Source organism: Entelurus aequoreus, linkage group LG02 (genome assembly GCF_033978785.1).
Source record: "Entelurus aequoreus isolate RoL-2023_Sb linkage group LG02, RoL_Eaeq_v1.1, whole genome shotgun sequence".
Classification (NCBI taxonomy): domain Eukaryota; kingdom Metazoa; phylum Chordata; class Actinopteri; order Syngnathiformes; family Syngnathidae; genus Entelurus; species Entelurus aequoreus.
Genome location: NC_084732.1, coordinates 36,501,502 through 36,527,700, shown reverse-complemented (window position 1 = coordinate 36,527,700; position 26,199 = coordinate 36,501,502). Strand labels below are relative to the sequence as shown.

The 26,199-nt window shown below is 40.1% G+C and overlaps 2 protein-coding genes across 3 annotated transcripts in view; one reads left to right on the top strand and one right to left on the bottom strand.

Annotated features, from left to right (window-relative positions):
• Positions 1 to 634: 634 nt before the first annotated feature.
• LOC133633496 (phenazine biosynthesis-like domain-containing protein) lies at positions 635 to 17,051 on the top strand. Of its 2 annotated transcripts, XM_062026035.1 has the most exons (10): positions 635 to 769; positions 4,454 to 4,553; positions 8,457 to 8,555; positions 8,636 to 8,745; positions 9,906 to 9,935; positions 9,990 to 10,078; positions 10,162 to 10,253; positions 10,413 to 10,496; positions 15,409 to 15,471; positions 15,544 to 17,048. In XM_062026035.1, exons 1-10 carry the CDS (start codon positions 686 to 688, stop codon positions 15,657 to 15,659), a joined length of 867 nt encoding a protein of 288 aa, XP_061882019.1. In that variant the 5' UTR covers positions 635 to 685; the 3' UTR covers positions 15,660 to 17,048. The 2 variants fall into 2 exon arrangements, with proteins under 2 accessions (XP_061882019.1, XP_061882028.1); XM_062026044.1 differs by lacking the exon at positions 10,413 to 10,496 and having other exon boundaries at positions 15,544 to 17,051.
• The window catches only part of dna2 (DNA replication helicase/nuclease 2), a 52,252-nt gene continuing 41,731 nt past the window's right edge, over positions 15,679 to 26,199 (bottom strand). Inside the window, exons 22-25 of the mRNA XM_062026023.1 lie at positions 18,243 to 18,332; positions 17,986 to 18,171; positions 17,773 to 17,919; positions 15,679 to 16,293 (exon numbers count right to left, since the gene is read on the bottom strand). Of these exons, the coding sequence (XP_061882007.1) occupies positions 16,240 to 16,293; positions 17,773 to 17,919; positions 17,986 to 18,171; positions 18,243 to 18,332 (477 nt within the window). The 3' untranslated portion in view covers positions 15,679 to 16,239. The remainder of the gene's footprint in view (positions 16,294 to 17,772; positions 17,920 to 17,985; positions 18,172 to 18,242; positions 18,333 to 26,199) is intronic.

Sequence of the window (26,199 nt, the reverse complement as noted above, 5' to 3'; positions counted from 1 at the left end):
CGCAAGCGTAAAGAGTTGGTCAGTTGTTCCACGACCAGGACGGAATCCACATTGCTCCTCTTGAATCTGAGGTTCGACTATCGGCCGGACCCTCCTTTCCAGTACCTTGGCGTAAACTTTCCCAGGGAGGCTGAGTAGTGTGATACCCCTGTAATTAGCACACACCCTCTGGTCCCCCTTTTTGAAAAGGGGAACCACCACCCCAGTCTGCCACTCCCTCGGCACTGTCCCAGACTTCCACGCAATGTTGTTACGGTATATATCAAAAATAATATTGAGCAAAATTTAATTGAAATATTGTCGATGTGGCCCTCCAGCAGTGCTCGGGTTGCTCATGCGGCCCCCGGTAAAAATTAATTGCCCACCCCTGCCATAGGTCATGATGAGTGACTTAAGTGCAAAATGTAATCATGCAAAATTAATATCCAGCGTATTGTATTCTACACCACTATCTGAATACATGTCCTAATAAGACAAAAGTTATCTGCTATATTGAACACACTTGAAACAGATAATTTTAAAGAAAACAAGTCGTTCTAAGCAACATATTAATAGCAAGGATGCACTATGTTGCAACCCTGACTGACGCACGTGACTGAGACCGTACAAGTAGAACCAACCAACTCGGGTCAAAGTCCAAAAAGCAACATAAATACCTTCCAGTTAAAGTTGAAGCCTTTTTACCATGGACATTCCAGTCTTTACAGTTGACGCGTTCACCAATTTGCCATTCAAAGGGAACCCGGCAGCTGTATGTCTTTTAAAAAATGTAAGTAACAATCCACAAAAGAAACACGATAAAATTATTAACATGTTTGTTACGGTCCCCGTGCCATTATATTTTAAAGAGAGGCGTAACATAAAAGGAGGACGCTTTGGTCTTGTTGTTTTTGTACAATTTATTTAACAAAAGCAAGGTAACAAATTATATTTTATATATTAGCGCTAAGAGAGTCTTGGCAGCGTACATGAGTGTGCGGTGATCCGCGGAAGACAGAGAGAGAGTGTGAGGTTCTGTGTCCACCTCTGACCTTTAACTCCTGGGCACCAATCGGCTGTCCAATCTTAATCAGTCTTATTGGTCAAGTTTTACAGGGTAGTCCAAGGAATTTGACTTGGTATAGCTCTCTTTGTTCAATGTAACAACTTGGAAAGAGTACAATACCATGGCGGCCATCTGCAGCGCTATCTTGGTATGAAACCAAGAGGGAACCATTAAAGAACACAATGGACCTAAAATACATTAAGACAGCAAAGAGCTGATGCAACCAGCTGCCACTTCAGAGGACTATTTCTACATATAGCTACAAAAGTAAAACGGGGCTACCTCATCACAGGTCCAATATATCATGCCTATATATATATATATATATATATATATATATATATATATATATATATATATATATATATATATATATATATATATATATATATATATATATATACACTACCGTTCAAAAGTTTGGGGTCACATTGAAATGTCCTTATTTTTGAAGGAAAAGCACTGTACTTTTCAATGAAGATAACTTTAAACTAGTCTTAACTTTAAAGAAATACACTCTATACATTGCTAATGTGGTAAATGACTATTCTAGCTGCAAATGTCTGGTTTTTGGTGCAATATCTACATAGGTGTATAGAGGCCCATTTCCAGCAACTATCACTCCAGTGTTCTAATGGTACAATGTGTTTGCTCATTGGCTCAGAAGGCTAATTGATGATTAGAAAAACCTTGTGCAATCATGTTCACACATCTGAAAACAGTTTAGCTCGTAACAGAAGCTACAAAACTGACCTTCCTTTGAGCAGATTGAGTTTCTGGAGCATCACATTTGTGGGGTCAATTAAACGCTCAAAATGGCCAGAAAAAGAGAACTTTCATCTGAAACTCGACAGTCTATTCTTGTTCTTAGAACTGAAGGCTATTCCACAAAATTGTTTGGGTGACACCAAGCTTTTGAACGGTAGTGTATATATATATACAGGTATATATATATATATATATATATATATATATATATATATATATATATATATATATATATATATATATATATATATATATATATATATATATATACATATATGTATGTGTGGGAAAAATCGCAAGACTATTTCGTCTCTACAGGCCTGTTTAATGAGGGGTTTCCCTCAATCATCAGGAGATTTTGTGGAAAAAGTATAAATATATACATATATGTGTATACAAATATACACACATCAGTCAGTGACATGCGGTGAGGTTTATGGCTGGTGAGGCACTGACTTCTTCAGAGTCAGATTTACAAACATATGAACCCTAAAGAGTATCTTATTCACCATTTGATTGGCAGCAGTTAACGGGTTGTGTTTAAAAGCTCATACCAGCATTCTTCCCTGCTTGGCACTCAGCATCAAGGGTTGGAATTGGGGGTTAAATCACCAAAAATTATTCCCGGGTGCGGCGCCGCTGCTGCCCACTGCTCCCCTCACCTCCCAGGGGGTGAACAAGGGGATGGGTCAAATGCAGAGGAAACATTTCATGCACACCTAGTGTGTGTGTGACAATCATTGGTACAAACCCCGTTTCCATATGAGTTGGGAAATGGTGTTAGATGTAAATATAAACGGAATACAATGATTTGCAAATCCTTTTCAACCCATATTCAATTGAATGCACTACAAAGACAAGATATTTGATGTTCAAACTCATAAACTTTATTATTTTTTTTGCAAATAATAATTAACTTAGAATTTCATGGCTGCAACACGTGCCAAAGTAGTTTGGAAAGGGCATGTTCACCACTGTGTTACATGGCCTTTCCTTTTAACAACACTCAGTAAACGTTTGGGTACTGAGGAGACGCATTTTTTAAGCTTCTCAGGTGGAATTCTTTCCCATTCTTGCTTGATGTACAGCTTAAGTTGTTCATCAGTCCGGGGGTCTCCGTTGTGGTATTTTAGGCTTCATAATGCGCCACACATTTTCAATGGGAGACAGGTCTGGACTACAGGCAGGCCAGTCTAGTACCCGCACTCTTTTACTATGAAGCCACGTTGATGTAACACGTGGCTTGGCATTGTCTTGCTGAAATAAGCAGGGGCGTCCATGGCAACGTTGCTTGGATGGCAACATATGTTGCTCCAAAACCTGTATGTACCTTTCAGCATTAATGGCGCCTTCACAGATGTGTAAGTTGCCCATGTCTTGGGCACTAATACACCCCCATACCATCACAGATGCTGGCTTTTCAACTTTGCGCCTATAACAATCCGGATGGTTCTTTTCCTCTTTGGTCCGGAGGACACAACGTCCACAGTTTCCAAAAACAATTTGAAATGTGGACTCGTCAGACCACAGAACACTTTTTCACTTTGTATCAGTCCATCTTAGATGAGCTCAGGCCCAGCGAAGCCGACTGCGTTTCTGGGTGTTGTTGATAAACGGTTTTCGCCTTGCATAGGAGAGTTTTAACTTGCACTTACAGATGTAGCGACCAACTGTAGTTACTGACAGTGGGTTTCTGAAGTGTTCCTGAGCCCATGTGGTGATATCCTTTACACACTGATGTAGCTTGTTGATGCAGTACAGCCTGAGGGATCGAAGGTCACGGGCTTAGCTGCTTACGTGCAGTAATTTCTCCAGATTCTCTGAACCCTTTGATGATATTACGGACCGTAGATGGTGAAATCCCTAAATTCCTTGCAATAGCTGGTTGAGAAAGGTTTTTCTTAAACTGTTCAACAATTTGCTCTTGCATTTGTTGACAAAGTGGTGACCCTCGCCCCATCCTTGTTTGTGAATGACTGAGCATTTCATGGAATCTACTTTTATACCCAATCATGGCACCCACCTGTTCCCAATTTGCCTGTTCACCTGTGGGATGTTCCAAATAAGTGTTTGATGAGCATTCCTCAACTTTATCAGTATTTATTGCCACCTTTCCCAACTTCTTTGTCACGTGTTGCTGGCATCAAATTCTAAAGTTAATGATTATTTGCAAAAAAAAAATGTTTATCAGTTTGAACATCAAATATGTTGTCTTTGTAGCATATTCAACTGAATATGGGTTGAAAATTATTTGCAAATCATTGTATTCCGTTTATATTTACATTTAACACAATTTCCCAACTCATATGGAAACGGGGTTTGTATATAGTGTGTGTATATATATATATATATATATATATATATATATATATATATATATATATATATATATATATATATATATATATATATATATATATATATATATATATATATATATATATATATATATATATATATATATATATATATATATACACAGTATATACTGTACATAAATAAATATATATGTAAATGACACACAGGCGAGGGCGTGCGTAAAAAACATACAATCATTTTACAAAAGGTCAAACAGCCCAAATGTAAAGTTAGTTTGTATTTTTAGCAACATTTGACATGCCTGTACTTTTTGTGTGCCAGGAGCTGAGGGATGAATTGTATCAGAAGATAGCCGCTGAGATCAACCTGTCAGAAACTGCCTTCATCACTACAATCAAACCTTCTGAGGATTTCACAAATGGTTTAAAATATTTAAAAAATACACTATGTGATTATAAAGTGACATGCCAAGACAGATGTACAGTATACTATGGTCGTCCTTCACCAATCACCACATATATTGAATTTTCTCTAAAATATATATGCAATCATTGTTAAGGAAATGACAATGAAAATATACTGCAATTTTCCACAGAACTGCCATTTGTTGTGATAGTGGGTTGCAGAGGTAGGTGACATAATTAATCTTCACATTTCAATAATTGGCAATGACGTAAACAATAATAAAAAAAACCAATAATGTTTTGGCCCCAAACTGTGTTGGATTAAGAAGAGTTGTACTGTAGGTGGCCTATTCTCCACTGGGTGTAATGAGCCTATTTATGTAACTTGTGTTATTGTTTACAAACTCAGGGAATAATTCCCTGGACAAAGAAGGACTTTGAGGGCAAAAAACGAACGATTTGAATGAACAATAGATAGTAGTGTTTGAATTTGTTTAGTTATTGTGTACTATTGACTTTGTTTTGCTCAAACAATTGTTTGCAATAAAGCAGAATAAGGAATTATTTTAAATATTGCCTTGCTGTTATTAAACTGTCAACACCACTCACCATAAATTAATGTACAGTTAATACATGTCATCGTATCAGTCGATGTCACTCATGGATGATCGGTTTTGGAATCGGCGGCATAAAACCTCGATCGGAACATCCATATTTATTATTGTTGAATCATTTTGTCACTAGTCCAAATTAATTAAAAATAATGTAACAAAACTATAAATAAATGTTGTGTAAAGGATCCTTATAAGAAATGTTATGATTTGTAAAATCTTTCATCTATTTGTGAAAATATACTAAAGACACATTGAACCTTGTTTTAAGCATGTAGAGCACATCAGTCCAGGTCTAGATGAAAAACCACAAAACCTGGACTTCTGAAGTCTGGAATGGATTATTCCACAGACCATGATGATTCATAAAACCAAGGTTTTTGATTTGTGAAACCTTTAATTCTATTTGTGAATATATGATACAGACACATTTAACCCCTTCTAGGCATATGGACTACCTTAGTCCAGGTACACATAAAAAAACACTCTACCCAGAGTTGCACAATATCTTCCCACAGACCCCGGAGATGAATAAAAACCCAGTTCTTTGTTTTATCTGAACCTGGACCACATGCCTAAAAAAATATTGTTTACATTTTCCCAAATAGATATAAGGTTTCACTCATCAAAAACTGTTTTTTTAATATCATTTTTAGGTTCCATAAATTAATCTACTCCAGATTTGAGAACTAAGTATTGTAGTTTTTAATATGGACCTGTACAGATGCAGTCTAAATGCTTAAAAAGGGTTAAATGTGTATTTATTGAATTTTTACAGCGTGTCCAAGGTGTGGCCCACCTTTTTTATTGGCCTTCACCATGTTCTGAAAATGTAATGAAAATATTATTAATTATATTATTATTATTGTATGTGTCACGAACAACTACTCACATTGTCAATTGTAACACAAAAGCAAAGATAATATTTTTGAAATAGCTTACTTATGTACTAAAAGAAATTGAATTGGTTTTAGCATCTTTTTTTCTTTTTTTTTTGTCCTGTCCAGTTTCTCAGGCAAATCATATAGTTGATGTAAATGCCCATATCGGCTGTACGAATTTACTTTACAAAAAAGAAATGTGGGATACTTCTCTTGTTGCCTTATTTGTATTTGACTTTATTAAATGGACTTATATTTTTATTTGGTGCAGCCGGGCCGGAGCAGGAGGGGATAGAAAGAGAAAAAAAGGAAGACAGAGGGGGAAATTGTGGGGTTGAGAAGGGGATAAGACAGAGAGACAACAACAACAACAGCAAACACAACAATAACAATAACAACAACAACAACAATAGAACAAGATTAAGATTAGATTAAGATTAAAGTACCAATGACTGTCACACACACACTAGATGTGGTGAAATTTGTCCTCTGCATTTGACCCATCCCCTTGGGGAGCAGTGGGCAGCAGTGGGCAGCAGCGGCGCCGCGCCCGGGAAACATCAGCAAATAGGATATGTACAAATATGATGGTAAAAGTGATAGCAAAGAAGCAGTTAGTGAAATAAATAATAATACAGAAATGTCAATGAACATTATTACACTACAGATGGAGCAATAGAAATACCAATAGAAATAGCGCTATTGATAATGAATATTAACAATAATTACTTCTATTATCAACAATACAATTGTTCAAATGCAACAATACATATATATAATGATAAAATGAAATACAAAAGAAAGCAGATAAATGGAGGGGAAGAAAGAGAAGCCAACTATATTAACCTTGTAGATTGTTATAGTAACAATAGGTTAAGCATTGTCAGTGTGCCATGTGTTACCCAGTTTCCCCTAGGGCAACAACATTAATATATGTTTGATGAAACGTGATTATATGCATGAGTGTATGTATGTATATGTACAGTATGTGTATATGTATGTTTGTACAGTGAATGTATATGTACAGTATGTGTATATGTATGTTTGTACAGTGAATGTGGTTTTATCATCTTAAATGTACAAAATGTGTCAATATGGTCCCCCAGATTCTTAAATTTTTCAGTTTTAGGCCCCTGGTAAAAAAAAAAAATTGGACACCCCTGTGTTAAAGGTTTAAAAAAAACATAATAATTATTATATTTCTTTACACAACATGTGCTTATATTTGTTGCAATATTGTGGTTGTTTTGTCTGTATTTTTCACAATTGACAAAATTATTAAATTATTACATTTCAAGTGAAAGGTATCAGTCTGGTATCGACCACTAGCATCGCCCACCATCCGAATCGGAAGCCAACTTCAGCCTCGTGAGCGTTGTGTGTTTAGGATTTGTGGTGGGCCGCAACAAATAAATGAATTCATATAAAACACTGAAATGCATCAATACAAAAACTAGCAGTAAACTAGCACATAACAGTATAATAAAATGTAATTAAATTCAAATAATTGGATTATAGGTTTTTTAATACACTACAGTTGCCCTGATAAATATTATAAATACATAAGAAATAAATAAAAAGATAATAAATGTACATACTAATGTATCTTGTATAAAATTGTGTTTTAAATTAAACAGATACTGAAGGTACATTAAGCAATACAGTATAGCTGGTTGACAACAAGAGAGCTCATAGCTAGCCATTTTAAATGCTAAGATTATCAAAATAATACAGTACAATTATTTATTCATGTTTTTATTTCAAACCCTCAAGGTAAAGTGCGTAAGGTGGTCTTGTCACTGCCATTTATAAACCAATGTTAATGTGTTTTTAAAGACATTGAAATTTGTGAAAAAACTGCAGGTGGAATATAAAAAATACATTAAAGAAATTTCACAACTTCCCTGCAGAACCTCTGCGAACCCCTAAGGGTTGCCGACCCCCTGTTGAAGACATCCATTCTAAATAAAATTGTCAACATTATGAGCCTTTTAGACATCAAATAACACCCTGAAATCAACTTTACACTCTTTTATTCCAATACAGTAATGCTGCCTGAGGCTGAGCCAATCAGTGGCCATGATACTGAACAGCACAATTTGTTTGGTCTAGTCTAGTGGCCAATACCGTGGTATTGATATTTTGGTTAATGTAGCCATTTTTATGCTTGAAAATGCTTAATTTATGACCCCAACAATTGTAGAATATGCTTAAAATATATATTGCGATGTGGTAAGCCGCGATATTTCAAATTTTGATGTGGCGAGGGACGACTGTATTTACATGGTGGAATTTATTTACCTAGGAAAGTATCACTCATTTCTAAATGTAACCCCTGAAAAGCAATGCAGGGCAAGCATTTTTGTTCTTGTATTTTATAAACATTTCTTTATTTTCCTATATTCATCAAAATTGTGTTATTGGCCAGGTTCAAAGTTCCGCCTTCGTTGGTTCACGCCGACTACTGAGGTCAACCTGTGTGGTCACGCTACTCTGGCCTCTGCTGCTGTGCTCTTTCACCAGAAAAGTAAGCCACTTTTTAAACATTGTGCACCAAACTTGACCTTTTAAACCTTTATGTTCTTTGCTTTTTTTTTTACTGTTCAGAAAATGTGAATTCTGCTGTAGTGTTTGAGACCAAAAGTGGAGATCTGTCTGTTGTCCAGCAGGGGGAGGACTTGGTGATGGATTTTCCTCTCAACCCACCCACTAAGCAGGTATCCATCAGGCTGTGGCCTCAGTGTAAAATCTTCATGAATATGCTTATTATTGGACACCAATATAACTGAATTGTTTGCATGTAATCACGTTTTAAAGAAGCCTAAGGAAGTGCCATAATTGCCTTAACCAGCAGAGGCGCTGTTGATTCAGTCCCAAAGACTTATGGGCAGTTGCGCTACCAGGGGTGTCAAAATTATTTTTATTGAGGGCCACATCGCGATCATGGCCGCTTTTAAAAGGGCCGCTTGTAACAGTGAACATATGGACTGGACTTTCGCTGATGTGTTGGACTTTCACAATATTATGTCAGACCCACTCGACATCCATTGCTTTCGGTCTCCCCTAGAGGGGGGGGGGGGGGGGGGGGCGGGGGGGGGGGGGGTTTACCCACATATGCGGTCCTCTCCAAGGTTTCTCATAGTCATTCACACCTACGTCCCACTGGGGTGAGTTTTCCTTGCCCGTATGTGGGCTCTGTACCGAGGATGTCGTTGTGGCTTGTACAGCCCTTTGAGACACTTGTGATTTAGGGCTATATAAATAAACATTGATTGATTGATTGATTGATATGATAGCTTTGTTACACAATTTGCAAAGGCGACTATTTTTGATTATTGTATGTTTCACTAATATACTAATGGTGCATAACTTGCTTTGAAAACATAAGTCAGGGAGACAAGCAGGTAAAGATTTTATTTTGATAACATGCACAAACGCACTTAGCCAGAAAGTGTTTAATTTCCAGACTTTTGCAGGCCACATAAAATGATATGGCGTGCCAGATAAACCGATGGTGAGTGTCGTTTAAAACAAGGTGGCTGGCCACATAAAATGATGTGACGGACCACATAATATAAAGTGGCGGACCGCATAAAATTATGTGGCGAACCACATAAAATGATGTGGCGCGCCACATAAAATGACGTGGCGGGCAACATACAATAATAGGGCAGGCCACATAAAATAATACGGTGGGCCAAATTAAATGATGTGGTGTGCCAAATCTGGCCCGCTGGCCTTGAGTTTGACACTTGTATCTAGAACAGTGAAGATTATCCTATCGCATTAAAAAAAACAGAACCTCATGATGTAACAGCAGTATGTTTTAGATGTCCTGATTAGGAAAATAAAGTGCTTGCTCGTTTTCTTCACATAGGCCCCAGACGATTTTAGACACCTGATCAAGGTGAGTGGAAAACAGTAACAGCTTAGTGTGGGCTTTTATTAAGTGTCTTATCAGGTTGCAGTGGGAGATCACCCAGTGGAGGATGTTTATCTTAACTCCACCACTAAAAAACTGTTACTTCGACTGGCTGACACCTGTGACAGGTTGCTATAACATTTGTACTGTATTGATAAATGAATGCATTTTGAAAATAGAAGACTTCCTAGAATGCTGCATGTGTCTCCAGGTCAGTGCTCACCGGTCTAACAGTCAACCCTGCAGCCCTTCTAAGCAGCGATGCGAGCGGGAGAATCAAAGGGCTCATCGTCACCATGAAAGGTACCTTTTGCAAGGAATTCAAAACCTCACTATGTTAATCATGCAGATCAATACAAGTCGCCGTAATAAAGATAATATTCCATTTTAGAAAGGTTTGCAGTTGCAGTGTTTATTGTAGTGTTCAGTAATTTAAAAAAATGCTTGCATGTTTGACTCGAGGACCCTCAGACAGTCAGCCAAGGTACGACTTCTACTCCAGATATTTTGCCCCATGGAACGGAATCCCAGAAGATCCTGTCACCGGTTTGGATTCTTTCTACTAAAATGTCTTATCTTACATATCGTATTTGTCGGACCATGAAGTGCACTTTTTTCTCAAAGTGCACCTTTTAATCTGGTGTTCGCTTAGGTATGTATTAATTCTGGTTGTGCTTTCTGACCTTGAACCAATTTTATGTGGTACACGGTGTGATCATAAGTGTGATCAATAGATGGCAGTCACACATAAGAGATACCTGGGGACTGCAGGTTGACACCTGTTCAATGAATGATGCTAGTAAGTACCGGTAAGCAAGCAAGACCAAAACTTTGATGTTTCATTGAGAATATAGAACATTACACACGGCGCTAAAAAATCTGTCAAAATGTTTTAGTACGATTTTGGGAAGCTACGAAGCCACACCGCTTGATGGATTGTTGGAGCATTATGGCTACTGTAGTCAGACGTGCTGCGCTTCAATCTATGGGTATAATTATTAGAGGTGGGAATCTTTGAGCACCTCACAATTAGATTATGATTTTTAATGCGTCTTTAATTTATGTACATTGGTGCAGTTTTACATTTCTTTTCGGTTCACTAAATAAGCGTTTATCACTTGCAAGTTTTAACAACAGTGCATTTGTAATAAGGAACAGTTAAATTAATTCCCACGTGTGACAAGTTTATGGAAATGTATGCAAAGCTGGAACATAAGTGCCCTATAATAAAAGGAGCTGGTCGGATCTCTTGGTGATTGAGGTCGCTCTCTGCAGTCAGCCAAATTTTAGAGCTCTCTGCATTACTTTATTTACAATAAATGAATCGATTGACGTTTACTTATCGATTTTATAATCGTCTATGTCCGAATTGCGATGCTTGTAAAAATCAATTATTTTCCCCACCTCTAATTATTATGGTGTGTGTGTGTATAAAGACCCCAAAATGGCACTTATTAGGACATTATCTGGTGTTTTGTTTCACCTTATCTAAAACCAACTTTTGTCAATTATTGGTACCTACTGTTGTGAATTTGGGGTTAGCATAAGTCCCAAAAATATTAAAACAAACCATGGAGGCATAGTGGAGATATTTATAAAACAATCTTGCCTTCCTCATCACCAGATTATCCATATATGGTATAAATCAGTGGCGTGCGGTGAGGTTCATGTCTGGTGAGGCACTGGCTTCATCACAGTCAGATTTACAAAACATATGAAACCTAAAGAGTATCTTATTCACCATGTGATTGGCAGCAGTTAATGTTTTTAGTTATGTTTTATGTTTAATTATATTATTATATATTATATTATATATTATATTATATATATATATATAATATAATATATATATATATATTATATATATATATATATAATATATATTATATTAGTTATGTTTAATGTTTTAAGTTAATGTGTTTAAAAGCTCATACCAGCATTCTTCCCTGCTTTGCACTCAGCATCAAGGGTTGGAATTGGGGGTTAAATCACCAAAAATTATTCCCAGGCACGGCGCCGCTGCTGCCCACTGCTCCCCTCACCTCCCAGGGGGTGAACAAGGGGATGGGTCAAATGCAGAGGACAAATTTCACCACACCTAGTATGTGTGTGACAATCATTGGTACTTTACTTTAACTTTACACTTACAAACTGTAGCATGCACACAAAAAAGCACATTTAATAAAAAAAACGTTATTATGGTCTTACCTTTACTTATAAGTGCGGGAGCAGTGGTGTTTGTGTTGGAAGAGTTGTGAATGAATGAAACATGAAATCCGCGCTGCCGTCTGCAGGTGTACCTAATGTTGTGTCCCTGTTCACGGCTCCTCCGGCGCGCCGCGCTAGCATTGTTGTTTTTGCACTTTTTGGCTTCTTGTTAAGTGACTTTTTTTGGGTGGATTCGGTCTTGCACGTGGAGGGTTTGGGTGTGGGCTTTGGTTGGTGTGGCGCTCCCGTCGGGCGGTGCATCGCGGCGGAGGTGCTTGGCACCAGGAGGCGGGGTTATGAGACGAGCCTCCAGTTTTATGATCGATCAGCACTAAAAATACGTTACACACATACAGTTGTTGACAAAATACACTGTACATTATGTACCTCAGCTAACTAAACTATGGAAATGTATAATATAATTCATATAGCAATACGGTCTCACTGCACAGCAGCTCAGCAGTTAGCCCAGTCATTGTGCACAATCCATGTTGAGGCACAAATCAGTGACGTGCCTCAACCGGCTGCTGATCACCGCATCGTCTCTTCTCAGTATTTGAACGGCAAATGTGAAAATAAAAATAAAAATAATCTAAAACTGGTGAAGTTAAATGGAAAATAACTTTAGTATAATCACTGGATACATATAACAATTTTTTTTTCTTTTCTTTTTACTATTTTTTTCTTTCCATGATGGCAGGTGAGGCCGTGCCTCCCCTGCCTCTAGTGACGGCACGCCACTGGTATAAATGTACCCACAGTGCCTTGCGTGAGTCCGCAGTCAATAAGATCCTTTTTCTAAATCCTCTTGTGGGGCAGACTGACATGCATTCTCTGCTGGTGCCATTTTGAATACAAAGTAGTATATAGTTCAAACTTATCTGTCAGTAAACTTGCAATGGAAGCTACAACAAAAAATGGAGAGAACCAGCTGCCACGTCAATAAGGCCGCCCACAAAACCGCGCATCCTGAAGAGATGTTGGAAAAGCAGCAATAGGGGGTCTGTTAAACATAACTTATGCAACCTTTTGACCAAAGAACCACCATTACATGTTATGTAGACTACAAGGAAGTATTTTAAGTGACGAAAAATATTTGTAGTGATGTGTATTTCTGGACTTGTCACCCCCTCCCGGGCAGGAGGGCATCACAGCAGTGCGGCTGGATCAAAACAGACATCATATACGCTTTGCTGAAAAAAAAGTTGCTTTATTACAAGCGAGCATCATTAAACAGGTCTGCAGTACCCGGAGGAGCCTAGGTCAAAAAAATGAAGGACTCCTAAACTGGAGAAGCCAATTAAACCACCAGTCTTATATTTCTAGCTCAGTTGCTTTGTGGTTAGAGGGTCCACCCTGAGACTGGGAGGTCTTGAGTTCAAACCCCGGCAGTCATACCAAAGACTATAAAAATGGGACCCATTTCCTCCCAGCTTGGCACTTAGCATCAAGGGTTGGAATTTGGGTTTAAATCGCCAAAATGATTCCCGAACGCGGTGCACGCTGCTGCTCACTGCTCCCCTCACCTTCCAGGGGGTGAACATGGGGATGGGTCAAATGCAGAGGACAAATTTCACCACACCTAGTGTGTGTGACAATCATTGGAACTTTAACTTTACCTCCTGTCTGTGTGTTTGCGCTGGGTTAGGAGACGTGCGTGTGTAACTGTCTGGAAAGACAACAGATACAGGTCCTATCTTAGATGTTTACATTCAGCTAAAAATGTAGTCTCTTCTCACGGATAGGGCCATCACCTTTGCATACCAAGGTCCAATTTTATTGCCTTTTCTTCCGCGAGAACTAATCCAATCCGCATGCAAAAATAACAACTACCGTATTTTTCGGAGTATAAGTCGCACCTGCCGAAAATGCATAATAAACAAGGAAAAAAAACATATAAGTCGCATTTTTTGGGGACATTTATTTGATAAAATCCAACACCAAGAATAGACATTTGAAAGGCAATTTAAAATAAATAAAGAATAGTGAACAACAGGCTGAATAAGTGTACGATATATGACGCATAAATAACAAACTGAGAACGTGCCTGGTATGTTAACGTAACATATTATGGTAAGAGTCATTCAAATAACTATAACATATAGAACATGCTATACGTTTACCAAACAATCTGTCATTCCTAATCGCTAAATCCCATGAAATGTTATACGTCTAGTCCAGGGGTCGGCAACCCAAAATGTTGAAAGAGCCATATTGGACCAAAATACAAAAACAAATCTGTCTGGAGCCGCAACAAATTAGAAACCATATTACATACAGATAGTGTACGTGTCATGAGATATACATTGAATTGAGAGGACTTAAAGGAAACTAAATGAGCTCAAATATAGCTACAAATGAGGCATAATGATGCAATATGTACATATAGCTAGCCTAAATAGCATGTTAGCATCGATTAGCTTGCAGTCATGCAGTGACCAAATATGTTTGATTAGCACTCCACACAAGTCAATAACATCAACAAAACTCACCTTTGTGTATTCACGCACAACGTTAAAAGTTTGGTGGACAAAATGAGAGAGAAAAAGAAGTGGCATAAAACACGTCCTAGAAAGTCGGAGAAAGTTATACATGGAAACAAACTAAGGTGAGTTCAAGGACCGCCAAAATTAGTAGGACAAAACGGCGCTCGCCAAATACTCGAATCAGTGAAGCATGTTTAATACAAACAGTGTGCTTTATAACAATTAGGGAGGTTTATGTCATGTTTGTCCTCCTACAGAAACCATATTATTACAAAAAATATTTTTTTTTTCCCCTCATCTTTTTCTATTCTTCATACATTTTTGAAAAAGCTTCAGAGAGCCACTAGGGCGGCGCTAAAGAGCCGCATGCGGCTCTAGAGCCGCGGGTTGCCGACCCCTGGTCTAGTCTCTTACGTGAATGAGCTAAATCATATTATTTGATATTTTACGGTAATGTGTTAATAATTTCCCACATAAGTCGCTCCTGAGTATAAGTCGCACCCCCGGCCAAACTATGAAAAAAACTGCGACTTATATTCCGAAAAATACGGTAGTTAACCTGGTGGTTTGCTTTCTCCAAGATGAATAGAACATTCACCATATGCAAAACACAATGCGAGTTAATTAATTCAATTCAGTATGAAAAAAAGATTTGTTCGACAGTGCGCCTTATGGTCCGAAAAATACAGTAAATGGATTCATATGTATCATTAACACACACTTATTTGATTATATAGTTTAATTACGCACATTTTGTCTTGCAGGTTCTGCACACACTGTTCTAGGGAGCTACTGGTCCAAGGAACTGGGAAAGAAGAAAATGCTAGGTCGGTGACAAAAAAGTCATGCCTACTTCACCACGTTGACATTTTGTTTTTCCTCCACCCTGACCTGAGCAGCATTCCAGTGCTCCAGTCGAGGTGGTGAGCTGGGCCTGGAGGTGAAAGACAACGGCAGGATCAACATAGCAGGGAAGAGTGTCACTGTCCTGCAGGGAACGATCACACTGAAATAATCACACAGCCTGAGAAACATTGACCAATTCATCACAAGTTTTATTAGTAAGCAAGGTCACACGCACAAGAAGAAAAAAGCAACACATAAAATCATAGACGAAAAGCCAATACAAGAAAAAAAACCAAGTTAAAATCACAAGTTAATAAATAAGTATATTGGAATTACTGCCTAAAGAATCAATGTCATCATAGTGTCTGATCTTTTTATTGAATGTTTTTCCTAAATGAACCTCCTGAAGCATACTTCTTGTCATTCCTTTTGTTTATTAGCAAAATAATATCCATAGCTCAACTTGTCTCACTCAAATGTATTCAAGCATGTCTTTTTTGCAGTTGATCCATTGACTAAGACAACACTGATCAGTAATTAAGGCTTTGCGTCATTTGTCAGTTTGAATGTTGTTATAATTACATAATAGATAAAAAAAATACATTACATTACCACAAAGTTAAATTATGTTACTAAAAAACCCATACTGTTTCATCATGGAAATATTATAGCTAAATCAGTAAAGAATTACAAAAATATAATTTCATTGAGGAATGAGCGGTACTGTCAAGACATCCGAACTGCTCCTGTCACAGGAGCATCATGGGTAAGGCTTTGTGGCCCGATGGAGGTAGCTGAATAATGTGTCAAAGTAAAGGAAGTGCAGTCAAAATGATTATATTCATTATTCATTCTAAATAAATGCATGATCGTAACCAGAATGTTATTTATTTTTCTTAATTAAATTCCCAATAAGTATCCTTGATCAACAACTGAACAAAACAACACAATAGATTTACTAGTTAGCTTTTAATTGAATTGTTTTATACGATGTGTAAATCTCACTCAAGTGATTTGAATTCCTGTTTCTATCGGAAAAATGCTGCCTGGTGGTGTGGATGTTGCTCAACAGCTAACGAGAATATTCCATTTCGGAGGAGATTGCATACGAATGCTGAAAAGCTGAAGCTGAAGTGAAATGCTAACAGGTACTGTAGCATGTTCGCCAGATGTAACAACAAATATGACTCAGAGGTGTGTACCTGCAAATTGAGCTAAAAAAAATGCTAGTATGCTAATAGTTATTGTGTTTCAACTGCCAAATTATACGAGTCTAAGCCTAAGGCATATAACTGCATAATGAGTTAAAAAAAAACAAAGCTAGCATGCTAACGTAAACATACTAACATGCTAACGTTAGCATGCTAACATTTAATATGTCAAGTACTAACTTCTATGACTCGGAGGCATACCTGCAAAATAGCATGTGTCAGCTGCCACATTATATGACGCTAAGGCAGTGATAACACGATTGAAGTACAGTTGTTTTATTTTCCTATTTTCAAACAGTGTTACTGTTCAAACTGTGTGTAATGTTACAGTGGCCAAAAATATTAAATATACTTGTTAAATAAAACCTCTGCCTTGTCCTTGATGAATACTTAAGCTTACTATGCTGCTGTAGGTCATTATGGTGGTACTTGGTAAAGACAATTGGAGAACCACTGCCACTAAGGCATCCATCCATCCATCTTCCACCGCTTGTCCCTCACGGGGTTGCGGGGCGTGCTGGAGCCTATCTCAGCTGCATTCGGGCGGAAAGCGGGTTACACCCTGGACAAGTCACCACCTCATCACAGGGCCAACACAGATAGACAGACAACATTCACACTCACATACTAGGGCCAATTTAGTGTTGCTAATCAACCTATCCCCAGGTGCATGTCTTTGGAGGTGGGAAGAAGCCGGAGTATCCGGAGGGAACCCACGCAGTCATGGGGATAACATGCAAACTCCACACAGAAAGATTCCGAGCCAAGGATCGAAACCAGGACCTTCGTGAGGCACATGCACTAACCCGCTCCACCGTGCTGATCCCATGCATTTCAATAAGCGCCGTAGTTGCTCCAATTTCCACTAAGTTTTTCAAACTGCCTGATGCAGTACAGGGGGGCAGAGTGGTTTCATTTGTGTTTCCATGGTAGCCGCTTAGCTTAGTTACTTAAATTGAGACCGAGATCAATGTAGAACTTTTAAAAAATGTTACTTAACTGGAATATGTATTTTTCATGCAAGCCTGTCACGTAACCTCAACCTAAGCTGTTGTCAGACCAAAAGGATATCATCTTCTCTTGCTCCAGACGATTGAGTAGTTTCTCCACAGGAGCGTAGCGTCTGAGCGTGGAGGCGGAGCCCACCATCAGCAGTTTGTGTTTGGCCCTGGTGATGGCGACGTTGAGGCGGCGCCAGTCCTTCAGCAGCTCTCCTAGCTGGGAATCAAAGACTCAAATCAACTTGATGTTTCCATCCTTCCAAGATGGAACACAACCATTTACATGTTCTTCTTCTGTGGTGCTCCTGACAAAAGAGAGAACAATGACACTCTTGTCCCGTCCTTGGTATTTGTCCACCGTGTTCACCTCCACGCTGCTGAAAGCAGACGACTGCAGCAGGGACGAGATGGTCTTCAGTTGTTGCCTGTAGGGGGCGATGATGCCCACATCGCTGGCCTTACAGCCCGCCTACAACACAGAAATAGAATCAGCAGCACATTGACGCAGTCTTTATTATAATATATGTAGTGGATGCGGACTTTTAACAAGAGAGACAGCAGAAGGTGGATGACGGCAGCCTCAGTGCGATTGCTTATTCCTCCTTGTTCCACTGACTCCAAAGCTGGCACCTTAAAGCAGAGACATGAATGATGATCATCACAATTTACCCCAGCCGGCTTAGCACAGTAGTTGTTTAACAAAACATGCCAGTTCCTCAGGCCATGTCTACACAATGCCTCAGACTGGAAGTCTCTGCAGAGTGGTGAGTATGGCGGAAAAGATCACCAGGATTCCTCTTCCTCCTACCCGGGAAATCGCAAAAAGCCGCTGCCTGACCAGGGCACAGAAAATCTGTAGAGACTCCTCCCACCCCCACCTAGGACTGTTTTCACTGCTGGACTCTGGAAAGAGGTTCCGCAGCCTCCAGGTTCTGTAACAGCTTCTTCCCTCAGGCCATAAGACTCTTGAATAATAATCCCCTCAATTCCCCCCAAAAACAGATTAACTCGCTGGACTATAAAGACAATATAACATACATCCATAAACGTGGATGCATATGCAAAAGTACAATATATTTATCTGTACAGCAAATCTATTTATATCTGCACCTTATTGCTCTATCATCCTGCACTACAACGACCTAATGCAACAAAATGTTGTTCTTATCTGTACTGTAAAGTTACAATTCTAATGACAATAAAGGAAGTCTAAGTCTAAAATATTTTAAAAACGCATATTTTTCATCCACACACAAACGAGTGTTTTTGTCCTTAAAAACTAAGGGCCTGATTGACTAATATCTACATATTCCGTGCTAAACAGAGTGTCCACACAATAACACAATTTTAGATGTAAATAAATCAAACCGTTTTAGACCAAAAGATGCGTATACGCTGGACCTCATCAGTAGCATGGAAATACGACGCCGGCTACATCCAGCGGCCTGTGAAGCAGCGGAGTCAAGTACCAGCGGGGACCGTCGACAGAGGAGACGTAAGCGGTGTGATCGGAAGCAGAAACGGGGATGCCGAGCGGGGCTAACAACAAAGCTAAAAGCTAATCCTCACAGAACGCCGCTTCCTTCCATCCTGCTTTCAAATGTCCGATCCCTGGAGAACAAACTGGACTACTTGAAGCTGGATTTATATGCAAGACGGCTGCGCCATATTTCTCACAGAAACGTGGCTGAAACCATCCGTTCTGGACGAGGCAGTTAGCATCGAGGGGCTAACTATGTTTCGGTCGGACAGGTGCAGCACTTTCACTGGTAAATACCGAGGCGGTGGTGTTTGCATATACATCAACAACAACTGGTGCAACAATGGGAAAATATTTTCATGTCACTGCTCTCCCGATGTAGAAATATTAACTATAAAATGCAGGCCATTTTATTTACCCCAGGAATTCAGTGCTATGATCTTCACAGCAGTGTACATTCCTCCCAGTGCTAACACCAAATAAGCCTTGAATGCTTTGTACTGCTCCATCAATGTAATGCAATCTACACATCCAGAGGGAGTTTTCATCGTGGCAGCGGACTTTAATCAAGCTAACATGAAAACTGTGTTCCCCCACTTCCATCAATATGTGAATTTTGCAACCAGGGGTGGAAGCACGCTGGACATGGAGTACAGCAATATTAAACACGCGTTTAAAGCTGCACCCCGCCCCCACCTCGGCTCCTCAGACCATCTATCTGTGATGCTAATTCCTGCATACAAGCCCCTGCTGATCAGGAAGTAAGCTACAATGAAGCAGCTGAGGACCTGGCCAGAGGGAGCAATGGAGGCATTACAAGACTGCTTCGAAAGCACAGACTGGGACATGTTCAAGGCAGCCGCCACAAACAATCATCACACATGTGTGGAGGAGTATGCAGAGTCTGTGTCTGCATACATTCAGAAGTGCATGGAGGATGTCAGTGTGATCAAGAACATCCCCACACGGGCCAACGAGAAACCCTGGATAAACAGTGAGGTACGTGCAATTCTGAAGGCTCGGAACAAGGCTTTTAAATCTGGCGACATGGTAGCACTTAAAACAGCCAGAGCTAACCTGAACCGTGCCATTAGGGTTGCAAAGCGTGCTCAGTCAGAAAATGCAGGACTTCTTCGAGAACCCCACGAACACTAGACGAATGTGGCAGGGCATACAGGTCATCACGGATTATAAAGCTTCCCCCCGTCCCTGTGACAACAGCATCAGCTTCCTTAATGACCTAAACAACCACTTTGCAAGGTTTGAGGCACTTAACACCACTCCGGCGAGGAAATCCATCCCTCGCCCTGATGAGCAGCAGCTCAACCTGGACACAGCGGATGTCCGGAAAACCCTGAGGAGAGTGAACCCCCGGAAAGCAGCAGGACTTGATGACATTCCGGGCAAGGTGCTTAAGGGATGTGCAGACCAGCTGGCTGGGGTTCTCACAGACATCTTCAACACCTCGCTGACCCAGGCTGTGGTACCATCATGTTTTAAGAGGGCCACAATCATTCCAGTGCCTAAAAAACCCACAATCTCCTACCTCAATGATTATCGCCCCGTGGCACTTACCCCCATCATAATGAAGTGCTTTGAGAGGCTGGTAAAGGAATACATTGTCTGCAGACTTCCCCTCACATTCGGCCCATACCAGTTTGCTTATCGCCCTAACCGCTCCACAGAGGACGCCATCTCCTCTGCACTCCACCTGAGCTTAGAACATCTGGAAGGAAAGGACACACACGTACGGATGTTGTTTCTGGACTTCAGTTCGGCGTTCAACACCATCATCCCGCAGCACATGGTGAGCAAACTGGCCCCCCTTGGATTCAGTACCCCCCTATGCAACTGGCTGCCTGACTTCCTCACAGACAGACCCCAATCTGTGAGAGTGGGCGACAACACCTCCAGTGCCATCTCCCTGAGCACCGGCTTCCCCCAGGGCTGCGTCTTGTGTCCGCTGCTGTTTTTACGTTGATGACCCATGACTGCTGCGCCAGGTCTACTACTAACCACATTGTGCAGTATGCGGACGACACAACAGTAGTGGGCATCATCCGTGACAACAACGACATGGACTACAGGGAGGAGGTGAAACATCTGGTTGACTGGTGCAGAACCAACAACCTGGTCCTGAACGGCGACAAGACCAAGGAGATCATCATCAACTTAAGGAAGCACCAATCCAGCCACGCTTCATTCTTCATCAACGGCACAGCGGTGGAGATGGTAAGCAGCACCAAGTTCCTGGGGGTGCAGATAACTGACAATATAACCTGGTCCCTACCCACCGGAGCTCTTGTAAAAAGAGCTCAGCAGCGCATGCACATTTTGCGTCGGATGAAAAAAGCACAGCTCCCTCCCCCCATTCTACAGAGGCACTATAGAGAGCCTACTGACCAACGGCATCTCTATCTGGACTGGAGCCTGCAGTGCCTCAGACTGGAAGTCTCTGCAGAGAGTGGTGAGGACGGCGGAAAAGATCATCAGGACTGCTCTTCCTCCTATCCAGGAGATCGCAAAAAGCCGCTGCCTGACCAGGGCTCAGGAAATCTGCAGAGACTCCTCCCACCCACACCAAGGACTGTTTTCACTGCTGGACTCTAGAAAGAGGTTCTGCAGCCTCCGTAGCAGAACCTCCAGGTTCTGTAACAGCTTTTTCCCTCAGGCCGTAAGACTCTTGAACGCATTATAATAATCCCCTCAATTCCCCCCAAAAATGGATTAACTCGCTGGAATATAAAGACAATATAACATACATCCATAAACGTGGATGCATATGCAAAAGTGCAATATATTGATCTGTACAGTAATCTATTTACTTATATCTGCACCTTATTGATTTTTTATCCTGCACTACCATGAGCTAATGCAACGAAATTGTGTTCTTATCTGTACTGTAAAGCAGTGGTCCCCAACCCCTGGGTTACTACCGGTCTGTGGATCGATTGGTACCGGGCCGCACAAGAAAATTAAACATTCAAAAATTATTATTATTATTATTTTTTTAAATTAAATCAACATAAAAAACACAAGATACACTTACAATTATTGCACCAACCCAAAAAACCTCCCTCCCCCATTTACCTCATTCACACTCATTCGCACAAAAGGGTTGTTTCTTTCTGTTATTAATATTTCTGGTTCCTACATTATATATCAATATACATCAATACAGTCTGCAGGGATACAGTACGTAAGCACACATGATTGTATTTCTTTATGACAAAAAAAAAAATAGAATAAAAATAAAAATACCATACCCCCCGGTCCGTGGGACAAATTTTCAAGCGTTGACCGGTCCGCAGCTACAAAAAGGTTGGGGACCACTGCTGTAAAGTTCAAATTTGAATGACAATAAAAAGGAAGTCTATGTCTAAGTCTAAGTCTAATAACATGTGTGTGTACTATTCGTGGGCGTGTTGCAGGTGATCTACTGAGATTGCGTGTGCAATTGAAAAGTGGTACCGACTGCCCTAATTAAACGAGGACCGCCCTAATTAAACAAGGATTTCGCACGTAACCACAGAAACACTCATTTACTGCACATCTATGCTCATGTTCATTGTCATTTTTTGTGTTATTAATATTTACTTTACTAACTGCTTCTTTGCTATCACTTTTCATATCATATTTGTACTTATCGTATTTGCTGATGCTGTTCTGTTGTTGTTGTTGCTCTTGTCGCCGCAATTTCCCCCTCGGTCTTCTTTTTTCCCCTCATTCTTTCCCCTCCTGCTCCGGTCCGGCTGCGCCAAACATTAATATAAATTAATTTAATAAAGTAGCACGGTGGGCAGCACGGTGGCAGAGGGGTTAGTGCGTCTGCCTCACAATACGAAGGTCCTGGGTTCGATCCTGCGCTCGGGATCTTTCTGTGTGGAGTTTGCATGTCCTCCCCGTGACTGCGTGGGTTCCCTCCGGGTACTCCGGCTTCCTCCCACTTCCAAAGACATGCACCTGGGGTTAGGTTGATTGGCAACACTAAATTGGCCCTAGTGTGTGAATGTGAGTGTGAATGTTGTCTGTCTATCTGTGTTGGCCCTGCGATGAGGTGGCGACTTGTCCAGGGTGTACCCCGCCTTCCGCCCGATTGTAGCTGAGATAGGCTCCAGCACCCCCCGCGACCCCATAAGGGATAAGCGGTAGAAAATGGATGGATGAATTTAATAAAGTAAAAAACAAATAAGGCAACAAGAGAAGTATCCCAAACTTCTATTTAGTAAAGTAAATCTGTACAGCATATATATATACACAAGTCCGCCACCACTCTGGACTCTTTTAGAGCACAGCTTAAAACTCACCTCTTTGCCGCAGATGATTTTTGATTTATGTGTTCATCGTGTGTCTTAAATGTTTGTACTAGATTCCTTTATGTGTCTCAGTCTTTGTTTCTGTTTTTTTTGTTTCTCTACTCGGGCTGCGCCCGGGCTGATGTAACAGTTGGTTGGGGGGGCGCATAATAAATGAAAATAACATAACATAACATTCGGCAAATATGGGCATCTACATCAACAATATGATTTGCCTGAGTAGCTGGACTGGACAAAAAAAACAGAAAAAATCCCAAACTTATTTAACAACATAACATGAAGTTATTGACTAAGGGGTGTTAGGATAGGAAATGATAGTGATGGTTGCTTTTTGGGTCTGTTCCTGTCTCTGGCTGTGCGGCCCCCCTCCAACAGACGATGGCGTGGAGCACTGCAGTGTACATCATGTGGGTGTTGAAATGGTGTTTTTGTTTGGTTGTCAACTTGTTTGTCTATACATGGTGCAATCAAATGTGTGCAGTATGTATTATTTATTGCTCATTTGTTTATTTTTGTTGTGATTTATTGTTTCATTCCGTGCGGCAGTACACATTCTTGATGTTTCTTAGAGCCCTGAGCTCTGTGTACAGTAAGTGTGCACTAATTTTTAGAGCAGCGTCTCAAATTTGCAACACGGCCCTCTACTTAACTTCATAGTTCAGTGGAATTGCAGCCAGCACACCCTGCGTGGCTAATAGTTAAACCAGGGCTGTCAAAAATAACAAGTTAACTAATTACTCACAAAAAAATCATGCATTAGTCATGTATAAACGCAAACAAAACATTCGCATTTGTGTCCAAATATATATATATACATATTCTTATTAATGTAAATTACAAAAGCTAGTAGAAACTTGTGATTATTCATTATCATCCAAATTCAAAAGTGTGATTATTCTGATTAAAAAATATAATCATTTGACAGAACTAAGGTAAATATATTATGGCAATCATACATTTCACGAGACAATACCTACAATAACAACACTAACACAATAATTACAGCACAACAAACACACATTTCTGAACACAAAGCGCAACTTCCTGTGAGCAAGCAGAAGTGTTTCTGATCATCTCATTGGAAACTAAATTGTGTCAAAATATGACATTTTATATACAATTTTTCATTTACGACTAAAGGTTTGTTATAGCTACTGGTTGACTAATTTAGTCACATGATGAAAACTGAAGTAAGTGCTTTGTACAGCCGAGCCTCACCCAGACCTTGACCTCCAACAGCCCCCAGTTAAACTGGGTTTGAGACCACTCTTTTAAGTCTAATATACACGTCATTGTGCGTCCAAAATAGCACTATAGTGATGAACCAAGGCGTTATAATGCACGACCAGGTCAGTTGTGGCTGTTTTTTAAGGCTTCTGATTGGACAAAATGTGCATGACACTTAAATGTTTTTAAGGGGATATAAAGTCGATTTTTTTTAAACTACACTCGAATGGATGGAGATTTTTTTTAACACCTGAGAGGTGGAAATGTGCATTTTGATGTGGACATAGTATAAACTGTAAAAGTATTTTTGAATCATACTGAGTCTGCTGTATGAGAAACATGTCATAACTTTGAGACCTTTGCTCAAGTGGAGTTCTGAACCCTCTAAGGACAAAGGGTAACTTTTTTGTCTTTTCAGTAAATTTATGGTGTATTTGTGGCCATCATTTTTTGTTGTATTACTACATTATACGGAACATGATTTTTCCTACGAGGGTTTTTTCATGTTAAAATATAAAATTGTATTGTCCAAGCAACCTACATTAACCTTGTAGATTGTTATAGTAACATTAGGTTAAGCTTTGTCAGTGTGCCATGTGTTATACCCAGTTTACCCTAGGGCAACAACGTTAATATATGTTTGATGAAACGTGATTATGTGCATGAGTGTATGTGTGCATATGTACTTGTATATGTACAGTATGTGTATATGTGTGCTTGTACAGTGAATGTATATGTACAGTATGTGTATATGTGTGTACAGCGAATGTATATGTACAGTATGTGTATACAGTATGTGTGTTTGAACAGTGAATGTATATGTACAGTATGTGTATATGTGTGTTTGTACAGTGAATGTATATGTACAGTATATGTATGTGTGTGTTTGTACAGTGAATGTATATGTTTAGTATGTGTGTGTTTGTACAGTGAGTGTATATGTACAGTATGTGTATATGTATGTTTTTACAGTGAATGTATATGTACAGTATGTGTATACAGTATGTTTGTATAATGAATGTGCGTGTGGATGTACGAACTTTGAGTGTGTAAATATGTACTGTATTTATTTGTATATGTATGTGGGAGCGTAGGTACCTATGTATGTCTGTTATGTATGTGTGTGAGTATATGTGAATTTGCATGTACAATACATTTGACTCCCAGTGTGTGCGGGAGCCAGAGTACGGCCCCAGCCTCCCCGAGAGCCCATCCCACAAACAGTAGGTGTGGTGCCCAGGGAACCAGGGGCCACCGCCCCCACGCAGCCAAGCCGGACAGCGACAGGAACCCCAGAGCCTGGCCCACCGCGCCGCTCACAAGGGCCAGCAGCAGGCCGCAGACAGACGCACCCGGCAGAGGACAAGGCACGAGAAAAGCAGGGGGCAGCCAGACCCCAAGCCAGCGAGAGACCACACCCCACACGGACAGAAAGGCGGGACGCCCCGCCCGAGGGGCCCGGAGACCCCCCGCA